The following is a 22,075-nucleotide window of genomic DNA, read 5'->3' as shown; positions in this document are numbered from 1 at the left end:
AATATTTACATGCACACATATGGATAAGTCGTAATAAAACACGCGTGTTGAAGCTTTGCAGGTTAATATCAACTTATCATTGAACCTTTACCATCATAGTAATTGTATACTTATTACAACAACAGTTTGATAAGTTGACCTCACGATTAGTTTGAAATGAAATGTATACTCTTAACAACACGACTCTCAACAAATAAGTTAAACTGCATTATTGCTAGGAATTAATAACGTTATACGATCAACCACATGTTAGTAAGCGAAACTTGAAGCATTGGAAAAAGATTCACTTTTGGTTGTGAATGAAGAAGTAGTTTGATGCAATAAAATAGGATTTGGTCCAAAACTTAAATTTTGTTATAAGATTACAATTCCTCTATAATGTATTTACACAGTGTTAAACATTTATAACACCCCCCAAAATGTTTTAGATGACACCAACGTCTCAATGACCAATGAACCATGAAAATGAGGTAAAGATCAAATGAACCCTGCCAGAAAGATATGTGCATCACACCTCAAAATATAGTATCAGAGATACGGACTTGACCATGATATGATAACATTGATCCTTAAAATTAGGTCAAGGGGAGGTGAACATGTCTGACGGACAAATAGAACTTGCAAGGGCCCCATATATTAAATATAGTTATCCTATCAATCATAATAAGTCTGAAATTTACAAAATAAAAGTTTGCAATTTTTCGGCAGTCGCTGAACTATGAAAATGAAGTCAATAGCAATTGACATAAGACAGACAGAAACTTCGTAACATTAGGAATGTGTATGCAAGGTATGTACCATTCAGGCTCATTAACTTCCATAATAGGAGGTTTATACAAATAGTTCAAGGGGCGCCAAATTTGCACCCCTCTTTTACTAACATGTAAAACACCTGTCAATGTACTATAATCATTAGAAATGGAGAGATAAAATAACAGTTTATTTTTTCCAGTATTAACAGAAGGTTCGACATTGCATTTTCAGCAAAGGCTGCAACTATTTTACTAACTTATATTATGTTATACTTAGTTTGAAGAAACATGAGTATCCAGGTCAGCACTTCAGTGTTGACAGGCATTATCATTGAAAATGTTATAATTATAAATTAACTGTTAACAAAACTTTGAATATTTTCTAAATACTAACGATAGTCTACTCAAGGAATAGATTACTATAGCTTTATTTGGCAAACCCTTTGGGAATTTTGGGTCCTATATGCTCTTCAACTTCATGCTGTAGTTGGCGATTTTAACTTTTGTGATTCAAGAGTCACTTATGAGTCTTTTGTAGACAAGACGCGCGTGGCGTACAAACATGTAATCAAGATATCTACGATAAATTTATTCACATACATCTAATTCGAAGGATGTCTGTGTTTTCTTGTTTCTTATTAAATGTAAAGGTATACGATAGAGTTATATTATTTTAAAAATTATAAACCGGACCAATGTCACTGACATGTAAAAAACTTGTCAATGTACTATAATCAATACAAAATGGAGAAATAAGATGACCGTTTAGTTTTCCTGTATTAAAAGAAGAATCGACATTGCATTTTCAACTATTTTACAAACTTATACTTAGTTTAAATCTTATATGTAGCTTTTTGTTGTTTCAATACTAAACATATGGATATACTATGAAAAATCCACAATCTTTCCCCTTGAACATCTTGTACCCTTATATTTGACTATTCTGTACGTTTGATAGAAAGGATATTACCGCATACAGAGCTAGCAATGATTTCCCTAAGACAAAGTTTTTAAATAAATATAGTAGTTAAAACTAGTACCTATATAGACCTATTCAAGTACACTTTATAGGGTGCGCTCTACTTTACTGACTGCACGATGTGTTTTTTTGGTGAATTTTAAAGGTTGTTTAGTAATTTTCGTAAACAATAAACTCAAGCATGACATGGACAAACAAGTGAGTGATCAATGTATAAAATGTTTTAACTAATCTCTCTATAATAAAGTCTGTAAAAATCTTTTCTTAATTTGCCACAAAATTCACATTTTCTATGCAATGAATCAATAAATTATTTCTATGAACGACCTTTTCCTTTTGTATAAATAGCAAGTCCCTTTTTCTTCAGTATTTTTGCTGTTTTTCGGTATTATTGCACTTTGACAATTTTGTAACATACATGCTTGCATGAGGGATCATCAACAATAATAGTCCCAAGGAAGGAAAAGAGGATTTTTCGACTCATAACAATTGTGACTTTTTGCGCCGCATGAACACTTTCATGGGCAATCCTGTATATATATGTGTTCAACATTTTGTCTTCAAGATATTCATTTTCAAAGTATCAAAGGACATATTATCCCCCTCCCCGGGTAGAGTGGAATATTAACTTCGATAACATCATGTTGTCCTAGAAAATCACATACCAAATGAGGGTGTTTCATTTTCGAGGCTGTACACAATCCAAGTTTAAAAACTGAATTTTACAGAAGAGATATAGAAAAACGTGAAGAGAGCTGAGAACATTTAATTGAGTTACATATTGTATTTATATTTCGCCGTTAATTAGAGGCGTAATAAACCAAAGGGATAGTCAAACTCATTAGTCGAAAAGAACTGACAAAAAAAACAACATTAAAAACAAATTGACACAGAAAAACAACCGACAGTCTACAAAACACAACATAAAAAAAACAAGTCTAGGAAAAACACAAACCAAACAATAATCATCGTTAATCTCAGGTTCGCCGGAAGGGTAAGCATATTCTGCTCCACCTATGAGACCCGTTGTATCAAATTTCATTTTCATACAATCACTAGTAAACCAATTTTGACATGAGACGGTCATTTTGAGCTTAACTTCATCCGAACAATCTGAACAATACGTTTTCAGTCATGTTTAGTCTTTCGGTCAATTATAAAACTTATCCACCGTGGTGCTGTTCAGACAATTCGCTTGCAGTCATTTCAGTACTGTTCAGTAGCTCTTCAGACAACTCAATATAATGTTTATCTGAACAGGTAAATAACTACTACTGCAAAGTCTGAACATAGACTGAACAGATCGTAATTGACAGCAAGTAAAATTGTCTGAACAGCACTGAATTTAACGCAAGGGATCCTTAAAACTGATTGAAAGACTAAACATTACTTAATGGTATATTATTCAGTATCGTAAGAGCATTTCATATCAAAATGACTGTTTCAGATCAATTTTTTTTGTACTACTGAATGCGAAATTAAATTCATTTTTAGTTCAGTTGTTCCCTTACAAAAAACATTTTTGCCACCAGCCATGTATCGTTTGGTGAACGTCAGATTTTAACCCATAAGATATGAATTTACAAAACCGGGTACTTCCATTTTGACGTGAACCATTTCTTTCGTTCCATACAGAAAATACGAATATTGAGATGCAAAAAGTGGTTAATCTCGCAATCTTCACACATATATATATATCTTTTCCCTGTACGTTTCTTTCAGTACAATATGCACAATTTAATGTAAAAAGTAAAGTTCACGCTACTCACCAATTTGCATCGCATTTTGTCTTATTTTTCTTTTAACATTTGTAGAAAATATTACATCACACAATCGAAAATAGTAATATGTGTATTTATATTCTACAAATTCATATAAAAAAGAAATAAATAAAACATTAAAAGGAAATCCTACATTTTGTCTGTCTGTAGGTTGTCCGTCACCGTAAATGATATTAGATTCTATTAAGACGAAACTGTTCTTGTCGGGGTACTTTAGAAACGGTGTTGTTTGTTGAATTTTATATAGTTTACCCTCATGTGGAACTCGTTAATTTTTATCTTTTAAATCATAGTATACAACAGAACATCTGATAATGTTTGGGATATGATAAGTCCCATGGTTAGAAACAATGTAATTTTTTTCTTGATGCAGTCAATCTTTTGAATAAATATCACTTAAATACCTTTGATAACCAATTAAAGAGATTTTCTTGAATTTTGAAGGTACACATATACACGCTGTTGTTTTGTAGTTTTGTACAGTTTTAATTTCATATGATTGTATGATCTATTTGTTTTCAGAAATTTGTTAGCTATGAAGTATTGTGTGTCATTGCTGATTCTGAACTGCCTTATATTACAAGGTAAATACATGATTATTGTTATTAGGAAAAAGTCAACAATTCATTTAAACAAAGCATAAAACAATTTCACTGAGAAATTGAATAACAATTCTAAATGGAAAAACTTCATGTTGGATCATCTTATTCATCTCTGTATCATTTTTCCTATCTGGAGAAGTATGCATGTCCATCTTTCGGTACAGCTGGATTTTTGGTTTCTCTGCTTTGCACAGTTGCTAACAAAAACAGTATCAACATGTCATTTCAATTATCATGGTAAGATCACAGCATTTTCGGAAATTATTTAAAATTCAGTAATATATCTTCATTGCATGTCAGTGTGTGAACATATGTGATCGATGATTGCTACGGTAAATGAAAACCTGAACTTAAACGTTAAATTTTCCTTCTTTGAATAAATATTCTGTTTTGACAAAGTGTATTTCATTGTTCTCGACCCTTGTCACCTAAGTAAAACATATGTTCACACACTGACATGCAATGAAAAACAATGTCAAAATGTATTCGACTATTTCATTGTTCATGTTGTTAATGCAGAATCAATACAAATATAAGGCTTAGGGAACCACTGACCGAGTCAAGATCTGTGCAGGAATGATGTTTGAAAATAATTTCCAATGCAAACAGACTTTTGTAACAGTTTTATAATCATTTCTTTACCGACTTAAATAAAACAGTGAATTAATACGAATGAAGTTATACGAATTATATTGCATAACCGAACACAATAAAAGTGAAATCATCTAAAAAATTAGAACAAATAATAGGATCCACAGAAACCATCTCTTCACATTTTGCGCTTATCATCCCGGTCGATCCCCTATTGAAGGACCTTCTAATTATTATTGTTAATTTGTTCTCGTCGTGAACATTATGAATTAGATCCCCCTGGACGTATAACAAACACCAATCAATCAATCTATATAGCACCCAGCATGGGTTAATCATAATCAGTAATCGTAATCAGCTGTAATCGATTACATTTTGCAGTGTAATTATATGTAATCAGTAATCATGCATTTTCTGATTTCAAGTTATCGTAATGTAATCGATTACAATGCAAAAAACAGGTGTAATCATGATTACTTTTAGATTACTTTTAGATTACATTCAAATGATTACTTGATGATTACAAATTTTATATATTAGAATTGTTTTTTTATATGAAAGCATCAATAAAAAAAATTTCAAACTAATGTTCACTATGACTGATAATGGTTCAAAAGGATTGATCGTATTAAATGTTTAATCATTTCAGTTTCAGTATGCTCATGCTTAACGGTATGTAGGATGTAAATGTGTGGCTTTCTTATACAGTTTACTACATGAATTTACCTTTCCAAAAGTTAGATTTTGAGATTGAGCCCTTGTAATATAAGATGTGTGCTTTTTAAATTATTTTGTTGTTCCCTTGGATTGCAGAAAATGTTTGCACTGTTAAGGTGAAGTGCAAATTTTGCTCTTTATATTGATTTTGATATTTAGCTTTAAATGATAATTTAGAACCAACTATTTTTTCACAATCTTTATAACAAAAATTTATATTTTTTTATCATGAATTTTCTTAATATGTTTGTATAAAATATAAATTTTACAATCTTGTACATAATACAAAATAAATTGTATACAAATTTATTGATTATTGCAATAAAAAAATCATTTTAATTGCCCAACCCAGCAAACACAAAAACATCTTTAAAATGTTTTTAAAATGTTGTGTCTAATGTCATGAAAATATCACAAAAAAACGTGAGAAAAACATTAAATGTATGGTAGAATATATATCGCTAAAACGTTTTCTAATATATTTTCTAAAATATTTGCATAATATAATTAAAATGTTGTAAAGAAATATCATGATAATGTGAAAAAACAATGGCGTTTTTACATTTTGATAATCTTTTAAAAAATATTTTCTAGAAATATTTTCTGAACGTTTGAAAAACATCATGAACATCAAATAATGTTATAAAAATGTTTTTTGGATGTTTTCTTGCAAGTGAGACTGTGCCTAAAAAATGTTTTCAAAATGTTTTAAGAAGATGTTTTTGGTTGATATCTAGATCATATCAATATAAAAATTTCTGTACTTTTGATTGAGTTTCCTGCTTTTTCAAATAACAAATCATTAGTTAAATTAATTTATACACAGTGATTAATTTTATATACAAACAAGAACAAATCAGTTGTTTTGCTAAGCATATGAAATTCACAATTCAAAGTCTCTAAAAACAAGAAGTACCTACAAATTTTGACACATCCAAAATGGCAGACACAACTCATCATGGTCAAGCCACTTACCAAATATGAAGTCATTCTGTTCATCAGCATTACTAATTAAAGTAATGAAAAATTTGAGAACATTCAACATTTTGAAATACAATGTATAAGCAAACAGGAAACAGGTGCCAGATACAAAAATGTTCACACATCACAGTTCATCACTATCAAGCAGCTAATTAAATATGAACTCATCTTTATAAGCAGTTTTGGGAAAAACAGTAATGAAAATATTTGTTGGACAAAATCCGACAAATATAGGTGGACAGACGACAGACAGTGCAAGAATGCCCACATTCCAACCACAATGGTATAATGTTTAGTTTTTCACTCTCAACTTTTATTACCTATCTTATACACATCATGCATATGTCAACCTGAACATGCATGACGTATATGCCATTGGACATTATGCAAACATAGTACACATTTTTAAGTTCAAGTTACATTGACTAAAACTTGTGTCCCAAATTCAGATTTTTCAATACAACTTCTCTTTCTAAACTAAAATGCTACACTTCTAATAGGGTTACATCTTAAGTCAATAATCATTGATAATTGGCTGAAGAGATGAGAACAAAACACCATTTTACATCAACTATTTGATTTATTTAAGAATACATTGAAAAAGTCAATCAATTGTCTTATTCAAAATCACTTGGAATGTCTTGTAGTGTCTTATATCTTTTTCTTGCTGTGCCATGCTTCTGAAAAAAAATTAATCTTACATTCATATATAAACTTCTTGCACATTCCTTTATTATAGAACGATCCACGTTGCCTGAAGGATTATACATCCCCTCCCCTTTAAAGTTTTGAAACAAATAACGATGATAGTCTGTCGGAAGGGGCCGATAAATGACTGACCGTGTTAAGAGAGAGCGATATGCCACGCTGAACTTCATTAAGTTATTAAAAAAAAAACACATAAAATACTTTAGACTGGATATGTGTCCAGTCAAGAGTCTTATTTCATTATACTCGTTGATTGTTGTCTATCATATTTTTTTTTCTTTTACTGTTTTGTATAAATCAGGCTATTGTTTTCTTGTTTTTTTTTTTAGTTTTCATTAAATGCATTGTATCATGTAGGGGCCTTTAAAAGCCCTGCTACATTATGTCATTAAACATCTTATTGTCCTTTTTAAGTGTTAAACTTTGTAGAGTGACATAGTTTATAACTTGTCATTTGTATCTAAGGGCATATGATCCAGTCCTAGAAGTAGACTATAGGCACATAATAACTTATCGAAGTGTTACGCATTGTTTTCGCAATGATGATAATAATATTACTTAACTTCTGAGAAACACACAGATGTCATTAAATGAGTTGTTTATATGTATTTGAAATACTTCAAAGGAAAGCAAATATGTTGTTTATAAATTAGCACACTGTTGGACTAAAAGATTGATTTAAATAAACAACTTGTTTCTATTTTGTCACAAAAAAAAATCATTTATTCAAATATCCAGATATCTTTTCTGTATTGTATGCCCTTAATCTTGAATGTAATGCATTGTTTATGCTAAATATTTGAATTAAATATGGAATAACAGTAATTCTGTATGAAAATCTTACTTCAAAAAAAAAATCTCCTGAAAGGTTGTAGACATTCCAAAGAACCTGTGCCATTTCTAAATTGTAAACCTGCATATTGAACTTGTCCTTTGTGGCTTTTCTTTTAGCTCCTGTTGAAAAATAAAGATACATTGTATGTACATTGTGTGTATGAAGCAATAAATATAATTTTAAGTAACAGTTTATATTATCTTGCTAATACTGAAGTCTTGCATAGCCTTTGTAATGTTCATTAAGCTGTTAAGGGAAATTTAATTTACTGTTTTGCAAATGCATACATACAGTGATTTTACTAGAAAAAAAATCTCCATATTCAAATGGTGCTTATATTAGTGTTATTGTTACTTGTTTGTGTGCCTCGGAAACAAGGTATTGAGTCATGCTTTTTGCAATAGTTGTTGTTGGTTTAAGTCTGTCAAATTTCTTTTTCATAATGTGTATTTAGTTGGCAGTTAGTTGTTTTGTTTCAATTGTGTTGAGAAAAATTTAACATTTGTTTGTCAAGGCTTCAAAGTGGACTATATGGCATTGGTTTTCTCAGTTTTGAAAGCCGTACAGTGACCTATAATTTCTTTTATCCAAGTCATTTAAATTCTGGTGGATAGCTGTCTCATACACCTTATCTCTATTTTAGTATTTGGAAATCTGTCCCGCTTGAACTTTTTACGTCAGCATACGTCATACAATAATACACCTTATCGCTATTCCCGCTTGACCCGAGAATCTATCCTGCTTGAACTTTTGACGTCAAACAACAATAACTTTTCCAATGTGGCATCAGATATTTTTTATGATGACGTCAAAATTTTAAGGGAACTTGTGACAGTTGTGTGATGTCTAGTAATGGCGGACAAATAGCGATAAGGTGTATTACTTTCAATTGTGGTGTCAAATATTTTCTAATATGACGTCAACATTTTACTGGAACTTTTGTGATGTCCATGGCCAATAATGGCGGACAAATAGCGATAAGGTGTATTGGCAATCAAACACACAAGCCATGTATCATTATATTTTTTTTTATATCAATGAACAAATTCATAATTGCCAAATTGGTGTACGTAGATGCTTGAACAGTGGCGGATTTAGGGGCCCCGACCACCTTATGGAGCTACTTATAAGATAAATGTATAGACTATTTACAAGTATCACTCCAAACGTTTGCTTGCCTTGCGCAGGGGCCCCCTTTTTTCAAAACCTTGATCCGCACCTCCAGAAACAGATGTAATTTGGTTCCGATTATAATTGAACACACACAATGAATGCACAAGTTTCATCTTAACAGATTTATCATTCTTACCAAGTGAGTATATATCGCGTAACAAATAATTTTCTTGGCTCTCTTTGTTGATATCCTGTCTTCGTTTCGAAATTCTAATTTCAAAATCATTTCCGGTGATAAAACAAAAGTTGATTCCGGAATAGGTCGGTTTTCCGTAAAGCATATAAACGATACGAAAATTGAACTTAGTACAGTTACAGTTTTTATTTCTTAATTTCTAAAATATACACGACCGAAATGAATAAACATTAAAGAAAGGTGATTGTTTATTAATACATTATTGCTTAATTTAATGTTGACTCTTTTGAATTTTAATATAAGAAGGAATAAAATCTGACTTCAAGGATCTTCAAGATATCAATTAAGGATTTCAACCATAGTATCTTGCTTGTCATGATATTGATGAAATGTAGTACTATATCTTATCCTGAAAAAAAAACGAGTTAATTCCACAAAACGTTGTTTGTGGGATTTTGAATAAAGTTTAAATAAAATATTATTTTTATATCCGTAAAATGTTGAATAAAATATCAGTAAGACTATTAAGTAATGTGTATGTCAGAATATTTTATAGAAAACATTTAGCTGATATTTTTCAGATGTTTTATGTAAAACATTATAATTTTACGTTATAAAACATTTTATGCAAATAGCAAAACTATATTTTCTGTAAAACATTTTTTTGCAGAATGTTTTTTGGATATTTGGAAAATATTTACTTTAAATGTTGTTAAAATATAAAATACCAATTGAAGAAAATATTATTTTTTTATATTATAAAATATCTACGGGATATTTTAGAACAATGTTTGAGAACATGAATAAAAGATATTAGCAAACAATATTTTGTTAATGTTGTAAAAACATTTTACTTAAATGTTAGAAATAAAACATTTCAAAAACAATAAAGTAAACATTTTTTTTATGTTTAAATGATATCTTATTGAAATATTTTGTGAGAGACGTCCATATGACATTTAAAAAATGTTTTTAAAATGTTGTGTGTTTGCTGGGAAGTTCACTTATTGTTTGTAATAAAATTTGAAGTAGTGATTAACACCTGTAAAACACATTTAAGTGTCAATCATATCCACATAGACATAAAGGCTACTTGGTCATTAAATAATAACTATTTGTTCATTTCTTTTTCTGAATTGAAAATATGTTTTAAATTTTGGCTTAAATATTAAAAAAACAATGTTATTCATTTAACAGAGAAAGCACAGAGACATTTACATTGGAAGTAAATCAGTCAAATAAAATAATATAAATTATGTTATCAAACAATACAAACATTACACTTCTCCTTTTCTAAGTTCCTATAAATAACATGTTTATATTTAAAATATCAAAAACACAAATTTTTGCTCAGATTAGCTTTTTTATGTGAGGATCAAATGTTTAAAAAGTTTTTATTTAATACCACAGTATACAATGTAATCATAAGTACAATGTAATCTAAAGTAATCATGATTACTTTAAAGAAAGGTAATCTAATGTAATCAATTATCAATTTACGGAAAAGATTGGAGATATTCATTCATGACATAATTGACAAAACATGAGGAAAATTAAGGAACAGTGTTTGATTTATGTTTTTCATCTTATAGCAATATTTTAAAGAAGAAAAAAATAGATTAAAAAAAAAGGAAGACCTTTTAAACCTTACAGTTGTAATAACGTTTGATGATAAAAGATTAAAAATGCATGTAACGTAAAATGCAGCCTTTAATTTCAAGAGAAAATCATCTTAAACAGTTTCAGGTGTTTTAGAATGGACAGTTGTTAGAAAGGTAACAGATTATGGACAAAACGTGACATTATTTTGTAATGTTTCTAACTGTTGTCCCAAATATTCTGGTTGGGATATGTGGACCCCAGAACAACGCACACTATTTATAGATGTCAAAACAGCACATCCTAATAAAAAGTATGATGGAAAGGCTACGAAGGATGGATACACCTTAGTTATAAAAAATCTGACTAAACAAGATCTTAATGTTTCTTATTCATGTTTGTATGGAGTAACATTTGGTGAACGAAAATTTCTCCTGGAAGAGGACGTTTTCACCTGTAAGTATAAGCACTTGATATATATATATATATAAATAGATCTGACAAATATAGTGTGATAAGAAAAAAAAATAGAAGTTATAGATTCACATCATACAGATAGTAGAGGTCATGCATTTGTTTATAGGCTGGGACGTAGGCATGCTGTTGCCAGCGTTGCATAGTATTATACTGATGTAACCCACATTAATTTTGTTTTCCTCTAAATGTTCGAAGACTAATAAAGAATTGTAACCATCATATTTGAAATATTCCAGTGACAGATAGGAAGTAATGTCATGGATAAAGTTAAAGCATTAAAGCATTGCATTACCAATATAATTGGATAACAATTTTTGAAGAGCTTCAAAATGATTATTAAGTTACATTTGATGCAATAGAAGGTGTGGAAATAAAACAGTATAGCTCTGACAAAAAAATGCAGTTTGGTATATGTAGATATACTATTTCAACTGGATCTCAAATATATACTTTTAATTGCATCAAAAATTGAAGTAGATAACAGTAAGATGTGTAACAAATTGATAAGGTTTGAGATTCGGTTATTGCGACAAGACGTATCACTTTCTATATCATAACAAATAATTATGGCAAGGAACTGATGTGAAAAATAGATGAGTTAAAGATGAAACAGAGTACACGTCAGCAACTCAGTAAATCTCCAAATAACAAAATATTGTGATGGTAAATAAAAGGAGATGTTGCATATATCTCAATGAAAACGCATCTTAGTGATAAGCTAAAAGCAAGACGTATGATTAATACAGGGAGAAAGAGGGTAAATGTCGACAAAATTGCATCTCAATGGCCAAATTTCCCCAGCAAAAATAAAAAAACCATGTGCAGGTAAAAGAAAGGAGATGTTGGGTTCATGTCAACGAGACTACAATGCGATTACACTTACCCCCGCCCATTAAGAAAGCAAGTCATTTGTAGTGTGGAAGGAAGTATATATATATATATATATATATGAGATAACAACATCATAATGACACAAACATGACAAAAAAAAAAACAACATCTAAATGTCAGCATACGGTTGTCAACACTAGGTGTCAATACAATTTGTAATTTTCTAGTTTCCTCTTGAGTGTAAAAAAGTAACTTATTTAACATATATTATCAGATATCAGACATGAACATCAATTTCTTAAAAAATAAATTAAAGAGGAATATGTCTGCGTTAGACAATATGCAACACTCGCACTACACTACTAGCAGTTTTATGTGTTACTGTTTTAGAGATAAGTACCTTATCACGTTCAAGTCATCATTTCGTCAAGCAAATAATGATAATTGTGGATCGATATTATCAGATTATAACATGGCTTTTTTTCATATCAGATGTATTATCTTTTTGTCATATGCTACAACAATGGAGAAAATAGTTCAGTATATCGATCCTTTATGTGGTTCTCAAGTAGAAGTTAAAAATTTGAATTTTTACGGACGGCGGACGCCGAATGTAATACATCCGATATGAAATATTTCTATCATATGGCTCAACAGAGGAGAAAAACTAAAGTATGATATTTTTTTATATTGACGATAAAAAATCAATAAAACATAATGAAAAATGACATGTAAGGATCTTTTTATCATATACATCAGCTGAAGAAATACAGACAGAACTAATTTTAAAATTTTCAAAAATGCATTTATTGTATCATTTGTTTTGCATTTTATATACTAGTAATATATTTTCCTGTTTCCGAATATTTGTTTTGTACCCTATTTTGTTATGTTTTTCACTGAAAACGTACCACTGAGCTGTATTTCCCGGAATTTGCCTAGTGACGCAGGAAAACCATGCGATAACGTTGCGGAAAGGCATGCGATTATAACCGGAAACAGTTGATATTTTTTCATATCTGCCCGCTAAGTACCATTTCGGAAATTATAGAATTCACATAAATTTAGTGCTATTATCATATTGTAAAAATTATAAGTTATTTACTCTAAGTATATGATAAATATATATATTATATTTATAAGGGGCTACTGATCAGACTCATACATATAAAATAAACTGACAACGTCAAGGCTAAGAAGGAAAAAAAATTAACAGACAAAAGACAGGACACAAAACACAACATAGAACATTGAAGACTGAGCAACACGAACACCACCAAAAACTGGGGGTGATCTCAGGTGCTCAGGAAGGTTAAGCAGATCCTGTTCAACATGCGGCACCCGCTGATCAGGTAATTACAAACCCGGAGATTTTGATGATAAGTCTAATTAGGGTGCAGTGTTGTAGTTACAACAATTGGAACATATTCGTCGTCATCTGTTAAACAGATATTCCGTAACGGTCAACCAACTCGTGATCGCGACAGTAGAATTTAAGAAAGAATGATTCACCTCTATGAACTCTTGGTTTAATAAATTCCTTGCGAGCAGCAACCTTCTATCAAGGAAATCATTGTAGGAAATACAAGACCTGAAATATCATATCAACTGGGAAATATATACTCCGTATGCAGGTGCTGCTGGAATGTTACAAGGAAATGGAAAGTTGGCAAATGGGATGCTGAAATCATCTCTTTGGTCGTTACGTTTTGTGTTTAAGCGACCCTCATTGTCAATTTCTAGATTAAGTCAAGATACATTAGATATGAGACAGACCTTTACTGTTTCTGTTGAATCCGTTATCTCAAATTCGATAGGATAGATGCGTTCAAGGTAGTCAGCCTCATATGAATAAAACAAGTCGACAAGAAGAGTAGCACAGTTGGTTCCCATGATAATGCCGATTGTTCGTTGAAAAACACATCATCCAAAAGAATCAAATATGTTGTGATTCAAGAAACCAAGCATCGTGATAATGTCAGTTTTAGAGAATTTTTTGTTTGAATCCGAGCAAGTTTTTATAAAGTACGATTTGTCCGCTCTAAGACAAGATACTTGTTTCTGCATTGCCCATTCCCTTTTATGAAACAAAGCAGGACCAACTCTTTCAATTTATCTTTGTTATCTTATGAAATGATTCCAAATATTTAAAATCCCCACTCACGTCGAATATCCAGAATCAAAGAAAAACAATCGAGCCTTAAACAAAAAGAAAATGAAGTGATTGAATTATCAAAGGTAAAATTTATTCTTTTATTAGGTCTTTCCACTTTTCCGTGGAAAGACCTATTAAATTTCTTCTGTTTTTTTTTTGTTCTTCTTCCGCCTATTCTCAAGATGTCCCTTGGATGTTTTGGATATGACACCAAACAGTTATTGCGCTTTTGAAACTAACCCTGCGCAGGCAGGTTAATGCACTTTACATTTTTTTCAATGAATGCATCGGAATCTAAATGTGACGTTAGTTTCTAAACTATGAGATAATGATTGGCTAGATCGTTTCGTCGACGTCAGGTTTGAGTTTGTCACGAACAGCTGATCGGGCACATTGTCATGGTAGAAATCAGTGTCAACCGTCCAACAAAAACAAGTTAATCAGTTAATATAGAAGGATGTTTGTTATATTTTGTGGTAAGTTTGTTTAAAATCATTTTAGTTTTCTACTGCCGATGTTCGTCGATATTCATTTCATTAATGATTGAGTCTCGATTGAATGTAAATAAAGATGTATTGTTTACTTTAGGGGGCTAATTTGTTACACGTTTCGCTGTCAACATGACTAGGGCAGTCTGTATAGACAAACTTCCTTTGAATAATTTATCCAAGTCAACACCATTTTATTCGCTTGTAAACAATCCTTTCTTCATTGACCATCGCCTACGTAACTTTATGTCGACATTTTGCAGACAGAATGACCAGCCATGCATAGATGCGGGTCCAAGATTTTTAAATAACAGGCCTATGATGGCCACCAGCAATGCAACGTAAGGAGATGAATTTGTTAAAAGTCCGCGCACCATGCCCGTCCGCTCCCCCTTTAATTCGCCTGATATGCATCCCATGATTTAAATTTTATGTTGGAGGCAAACACTTGACCTATTAAGATCTATTAAGTATATTTTGAGCATGAATCTTCAGATTGCTCTGATTCAACATGCAAAATTGTTTCCTTACTAGATGTGTATTCCAAGGTATAACATATTAAAAAACTTAAAAAAGAACAAAATTAAAAAAGATGTGCATACATGGCACTGTGTGTGCAATCATACAAATGGCTTGCCTGCATTGAATAAAATTGCATAGGCAGGCACATGCGATGTTAAAATATGTTAGAACTATTATTCATTATCATGGTCATAATTAAAAAAAAAACAATTTTTCATTCATTTTTGTGATGGTTTTAAATGTGATAATCATATTTTCATTTTTAATCATCCCTTTTTGTTTTTAAACATTTCTTCCTTATTCATTTATTCTGTTTATAGTCATTAGATTGATGTTTATTTGTTATATTGATTAACTATAAAAATATGTACCTGTATGTTTCTTTGTGTAGATCTTTTCACATTTTGACAAGCATCACTTAAAACAATTTAAATAAATCTTATTTTTCTTTATTACCAATCTGGTGTCTATAAAATTTAGTTTGAAACCTTTCAGTAAACTTTCAAATATCGATAACAGTTCAAAACGTTACCTTTATCATGTTTATAGTAAACTTAAAAATGAACTAAACTGGAAGACTACTTGCACAATTTACACAATTTTAATAGTTGTCAGCTTTTAACAAAATTTCGGGTAAGTGACCATAACTTGGAAATTGAAATAGGTCGATATAAAAAAATTCAAAGAGATCACAGAGCTTGTAAAGTTTGTAAAATTTTTGATGATGAGGAACATTTTTACTTCATTGCCAAATCAAAGAGTAATATTAGAAATCCCCTTATAAATGCAATTAAAACCCATTATCCTAATTTTAACCAGCTTGACTCAAACTCTTAACTTAAAACTATTTTAGATCCCAATAAAGATATTTTGTCTAGTGTTGTAGGCTATATAAAGCAATTCATTGAATTGCGAAAATAAGGTCCACATTGGTCAATTATCTATATACTTATATATATATATATATATATAATATCAATATTAACATGACTTGTTTACCACTTTTTTCATGTATTGTATGTTTCTTGTGTATATTATGTTTGCATTGTAAGCCGTCATGGTTTTACTTTTTGCAATAAAGATTACTATATGTATATATATATATTTATATATATATATTAGCACCTCAAAAAAAAAAGAAATTATTGTAACTTCTTTTGCAGATGGATTTATACCATGCACACATTAAAATGGCATGTAGGTTTTTTAAAACATCAAACAAGAGGTCTACACAATGCAATAATGTTATAATTTATGAATCATGATTGGGGCCCTTTATTTCTTTATTGTTTTTATATATCATTTTATCTATTCTTTATCTATTTTGCCCATTATTCTCTATGTTTTAACACCTCATTATTCTCTTTTCTTATTACTGCATTTTTTCTTTATTTTTTTTGCCCTTTATTCTGCGCTTTTTTCCCATTCATAATTATTATCTATTCTGTAAACACCATCCAGACCCTCATGTGTTAGGTGTAGATGAGGGTCTGGATAACTTTTTTGATGTATTGAGTTACATTCAGTCAATATTGATAAAGTCATAATTAATAGTAACATATTGGTAAAGCATTGTGATTGGTAAATATCAGTTAAAGTAAGCTGTATTTAAACTTTTATTGTAGTTTACAGAAAACTCATCAATTGAAAGTTCATTTTAAATCAATGCAGAACTTTTTCAAGTTTACTTTAATTGCATAACGATTTAGGAACACAATATTTAAACTGAAATTTTCTATTTGTATCATAACATGAATACCAATAACTTTTAAATTGCCACTAACTGTTTTCATAATTTTCTTCAGTATTAAGATGACTTGGAAGCAATGGTGTTATAATAGTTTTTAGAAACTGAAATTGGAAAAAGAAATCAGAGAAAAAGAGTAAGCACTTGTGTCATTTGAAGATCAACTCACACAAGGAAATTGACAGACCATTTTTAACCATATATTGGGATAATTTTTATCTATGCATGAAAAGAAAGTGAAATGAATGTTTTAAAGATAAAAGTATGAGGATATATATAACAAAACTATAACAGTGCTCAATAAGAAGTAATCCTTTCCATGTAACATGTGAACTTTGGAATGAAGCAATTTGCAGTATGACAACAAAATGAAGAATTACATGTTCAAACTGACTCTGGAACATTGAAGACAAATAATGAAAGTATAAAATCAGAGGAAAGGACTGTACTCTTCATTCTTGTGATGTCAACACATTAAAAAGAAATGTTCACATCATATGTAACTTTTTAAACAGACATTATGTTTTTGATGATTTATGAATCCTCATAATGAACTCAAGAAGTAAAGGCTTTGTTTCACATACATACCACTTTATTGAGTAAACAAATAGTTTCACCTCTTATTTTATTTTTTTTCTATAACAATAGAAAATAAGTACTTATTTACCTAGTATTATACTTTTTGCTGGTTTAAATCCTCGACCAATGGATTTGTTTTCAAATTTATTGATTTAACATGTTTTACACTGAAGAGACTGCAATGAATGAATGATGCCTGTTTAACAAATGAATATAGAGAAATTATAGCTTAAAGCAGATATTATCTCTACAAAGATGCATTAACACATGTGACATCTTTTTGATCCATACTAATTTCAGTGAACTATTTAAAAAAGATCATTTTCAAAGACTTTATCAGGTCTGTCTGAACAGAGTAATTTTTCTCATGAAACACGTTTAATTTGATAGAATCGGCTTGATACGTTCTTTTCTTATCAGGAGACAGGAGACAAATTTTGTTTTAGAAAGATTTGATTGCCGTTCGTCATCTTAAAGTCGTAAAAACCCTATGAGATTTGAAGTTAAGTAAGCAAACAAGTTAACTTTATATAATTCGTATATGATTCGCATATTAGGGAATACGTTTATATGATTGGTCGAGAGGGCTTCCGGTAGTTGCTCTTGAAGTTATTTATTTTTCGATAGACGACGTTGACGGAACTACGTTTTGTAACCAATGTCAGCAAGATGGCGGCCATGAAAACAGTAACCAGCTCGACGTTAAAAATAATTATTTTCACTTCGCGTTCGTCGTTGAATTACACAATAAACACAAAACATTCAATTGAATGATAATAAGATATATTTGTAGTTTAATTTTTATCAGAAAGCAAATTTCAAGGAATCCATTTTTTGGCGGTAACCAAAATATATCTTCATGCGCCAGACCAATTCAATGACAAATATATACAATTTCCGCGTGATAGTGGTTACGGGTTGGGAAATTAATTTCATTTTCTCCAATTGCAGAGAATAATAATTTATTGGTTTATAAGTCACTCACTAACATATCATAAAAGTCCGTCGAAATCTATTTGTTTGTGAGTGAATTGGTCCAGTTTATACACCAATAAATTCCTTTCCGTGATTCTTTTAAGATTCATTAACTCATTCAAGTTTAAAAATGATAAAAATAACATTGTTTTAAATCTTTAATGTGTCCATTTCAAGTCAAAAACTATCAAAATGTCGTTTATTTCTTCCCGGAACTTTGACACCGTAAAGGAGAATACTCGAATCTGAATCATTTCAATGTTTACATGTCGCCGTGAAAGGACTTGCGTATCATTTATTTATAAAGATGGCATTGGTGGCGCACACCGTTAATATTTATTGATCTCTTTAAAACTTGACATATTCATTCTTGAAAAGCTCATTAATACCGAGATTGCTGTTTCTTGTTTTTAAAATGAACCCAACACTTTTAAAATTGACATGGAAGTTGGTTTTTGCTGTAGGCATGGTTGGATTGTATCTCACTTCTGTTATATTTTTTTACAAAAAGGCATATTTTAAGAAAGAAACATCTGTTAAATGAAAGATAGCATATCAACCAAATACAATTTTATTTTCATACATTAGTGTAGTTCTTTGGGGTGTGCCGGGCTCGTGAAGTTGGAGGTTCACGCGCCATCTTTGAATGTCGCCCGTTACCTAGGGTAACTATGTGGGCGGTTCTGAGACAGACGAAATTAAAAGTTTGGATTATAAGAGGGATGATCAAAATTAGTTCTGGGTATGAAATTTTCTTGAGAAAAAATTCAATATAATTTCAAATTCTAATGATTTTTTTATGAATAAATATTCAATTTACCGTAGAACAGCATTAACCTGCCTTTGTGTTTAGCCAATGACTTTTATCTTTAAGAGTTATCTCTCTAAAAATCTGCTATGTTTTGTTCATGTATCACCCCCGTTACCAAAAAAAGAAAGATAGCGACAAAATTATTTTTCTTAATTGTTCGTTACATCATCAGGAATTTTTGGCTGATTTGGATCAAAGTGATCCAGTGACATCTTATAGGAGTTATCTACCTTTACCAATAAAACTGGTCGTTATGTTTTTTGTAACTCATAAACCGTAAGCCGTATAAACCTAGAGTCTTTTTGTTTGAGGTTCTTGAGTCTTAACTTAGAAGATGAGGTCAAGGTAAACGATCAAGGTCCTGTTCTAAGTTTTAGCATTCACTATCGCTTATTTTCAGAAAGAGTTATAGATATCGACAAACAAAGAATAACAAAAACAAATAATAAATAAAGTCGCGACATGTCATAACTGGAAAATTTTGTCGAAATGGTACGCGTCATCTGAAAATATTTTTTTCTTTTTGTGCATATCAACTTCGTGCAGTCACAATCACACCAGCTTCAGCGCATTCTACCTAAAATTAAAGATGGATGGGTTTTCACCCATTCAAATACAATAATAAATGTACCCATATAATTAAACAAAACTAAAGAACCATACAAGGGAGGTCTGATTTCCATTAAAAAATGCACACAATAAATAAATCATACAAAAATCCCGGGGGGACCTTACAAAAAAAATCATGTATAAAGGAAGATGCAAGGACATTTTTGAAGGGGTATTTACATCCTTGCATGTTCCTAGAAATATCACAATTTAAATACAAATAAGCATGTTGCACGGACCAAAAAAGAGATCCAGGCCCTGTCTTTCTTCAGCTTGTTCCCAGAGGCTCGGTCCCATTCGTTTAAACATGGGATATAGGCTCTCAAATCCGGGTTTGCATGTTCCTAAAGGCCCGTTCCAATATGTTTAAACAGGGGATATTTGCTCTGAATACCGTTTTCACTTGTTCCTAGAGGCACAGTCCCATGAGTTTAAACAGGAGATCTATGCTCTAATTTTCGTTTGCACATGTTTCTAGAGGACTGGTTCCATGTGTTTAATCAGTCAACTAACAAACCAATCAATCAACCAATCATGCATATTTCGGTAGGGGGTACAAGATCTCATTTCTTTCTTTTTTGCTTGTTGAAAGAGACCTATTCCCATGTGTTTAATCGGTCGGTAAGTCAACCAACTAACCAATCAATCAACCAATCAGGCTTCCATGTTTCGAAGATGAACGACCATTTCAATCGTATGAAAAGAAATGGAATTATATTTTTTACTATGTCGTTTTCATGGTTTTTGCAAGTTAGGTTACTAAAAAAAAAAAAAAATAGCACGTTATGCAAACAAAACAGAACCACCGAAATTTAAATATTTCTATACCAATAATTCAAAGAGGAAGGAGAAACAACTGCAATTGTCTACGCGTACAACGAGGAATATATGAACAAATGAAAGAGTGGAAATCAATGATGATGACGATCACGGATCACGTTCAATGGCAAACATTGCAAGCATGATACTAAACTTGATATAAATAAACTCTGCATGTTGGCACGCGACGTCTCGTTTTAATGGACCATCTCGTTATCACAACCGAATGCAAGAAGATACATGTATGTTACTAAACCGTGACACATTATTCTGTTTGAGCGTCTGTCACTCTTTAATTATGTCACAACGTTAAAATAAGGTAGACATAACATTTCAAACTTCACATTTATCTCCGTTATAAATGTTATCTTCGTGTACTTGTACTTCAGAAGGTCATTCACCAACCAAACGTGAAAATTCAAACAATCAGCTATTCACTAATGACTAAAAGGAAACAAAAAAGCCCTTTTTACAATTTAGAACAATACATCAATATCTCGTGCAAGGGCAAAACAATTTAAAAGATCATTAACGATTTAAAACGTATTTTTTCTCGGTTTCCACACAAACAGAAATTCCTTCTCTTACGACATCCTTGAATACCAAAAAATGAATTGTTAAAGGGACGGATACGATCCTTCTTCCCCTCATTACACCTGTTTTTCAAAAGCTTATACATTTAGATAGAGGAACAAGGTTCATAGTCAATATATGACACAATGCCGGGTTCATAGGTTACGAAGGACCTGCATACTAAAAATTGCATGAAATTAATAAAATATTAAACGACTTCTACTACCTTTCATCTAATAATTACAGACATAACTTATACGTCACTCAAAAGTTCATGTATAGATGAACAAACGGTATAAAGTCAATATGTGACAAAATGTCGACTTGGGTAACGGAGGACGTAAAAACCAAAATATGATTGAAATATAGAGAAACACCAAATATTGCATATTTGACGAGATTGCTTCGACCCGTCAATCCTTATATTGTTCACATTTTATAAAGAATCAGTCACCCAAAGGCATTTATAATTATTGATTGGACATCAATTTAGATAAATGGACAAAATATGGGCATATAAAAAAAACACGAAAACAAATAGTATCTTTTCTTTTATTTTCAATGAAAAACAACCCTTCTTATGTTAACAAATTATTAATACCAAATGAAATTTCATGATTTATATTGAAATAAAG

At 30.8% G+C, this 22,075-nt stretch overlaps 1 protein-coding gene and 1 long non-coding RNA gene across 2 annotated transcripts in view; one reads left to right on the top strand and one right to left on the bottom strand.

The window, feature by feature from the left end:
- Window positions 1–773: 773 nt before the first annotated feature.
- Window positions 774–22,075, top strand: part of LOC127711578 (serine/threonine-protein phosphatase 6 regulatory ankyrin repeat subunit B-like) — a 45,073-nt gene continuing 23,771 nt past the window's right edge. The window contains exons 1-3 of the mRNA XM_052217666.1: window positions 774–790; window positions 4,035–4,096; window positions 10,996–11,310. Of these exons, the coding sequence (XP_052073626.1) occupies window positions 4,048–4,096; window positions 10,996–11,310 (364 nt within the window). The 5' untranslated portion in view covers window positions 774–790; window positions 4,035–4,047. The remainder of the gene's footprint in view (window positions 791–4,034; window positions 4,097–10,995; window positions 11,311–22,075) is intronic.
- On the bottom strand, window positions 6,964–9,878 carry LOC127711592 (uncharacterized). The gene is made up of 3 exons (XR_007986799.1): window positions 9,256–9,878; window positions 7,956–8,065; window positions 6,964–7,083 (listed from the first exon to the last, which is right to left on the bottom strand). It is a non-coding gene; the product is annotated as an uncharacterized LOC127711592 (long non-coding RNA).

This window comes from Mytilus californianus, unplaced genomic scaffold, assembly GCF_021869535.1.
Source record: "Mytilus californianus isolate M0D057914Y unplaced genomic scaffold, xbMytCali1.0.p SCAF_8, whole genome shotgun sequence".
NCBI classification, from domain to species: domain Eukaryota; kingdom Metazoa; phylum Mollusca; class Bivalvia; order Mytilida; family Mytilidae; genus Mytilus; species Mytilus californianus.
This window is presented reverse-complemented; position numbering and strand designations above follow the sequence as displayed.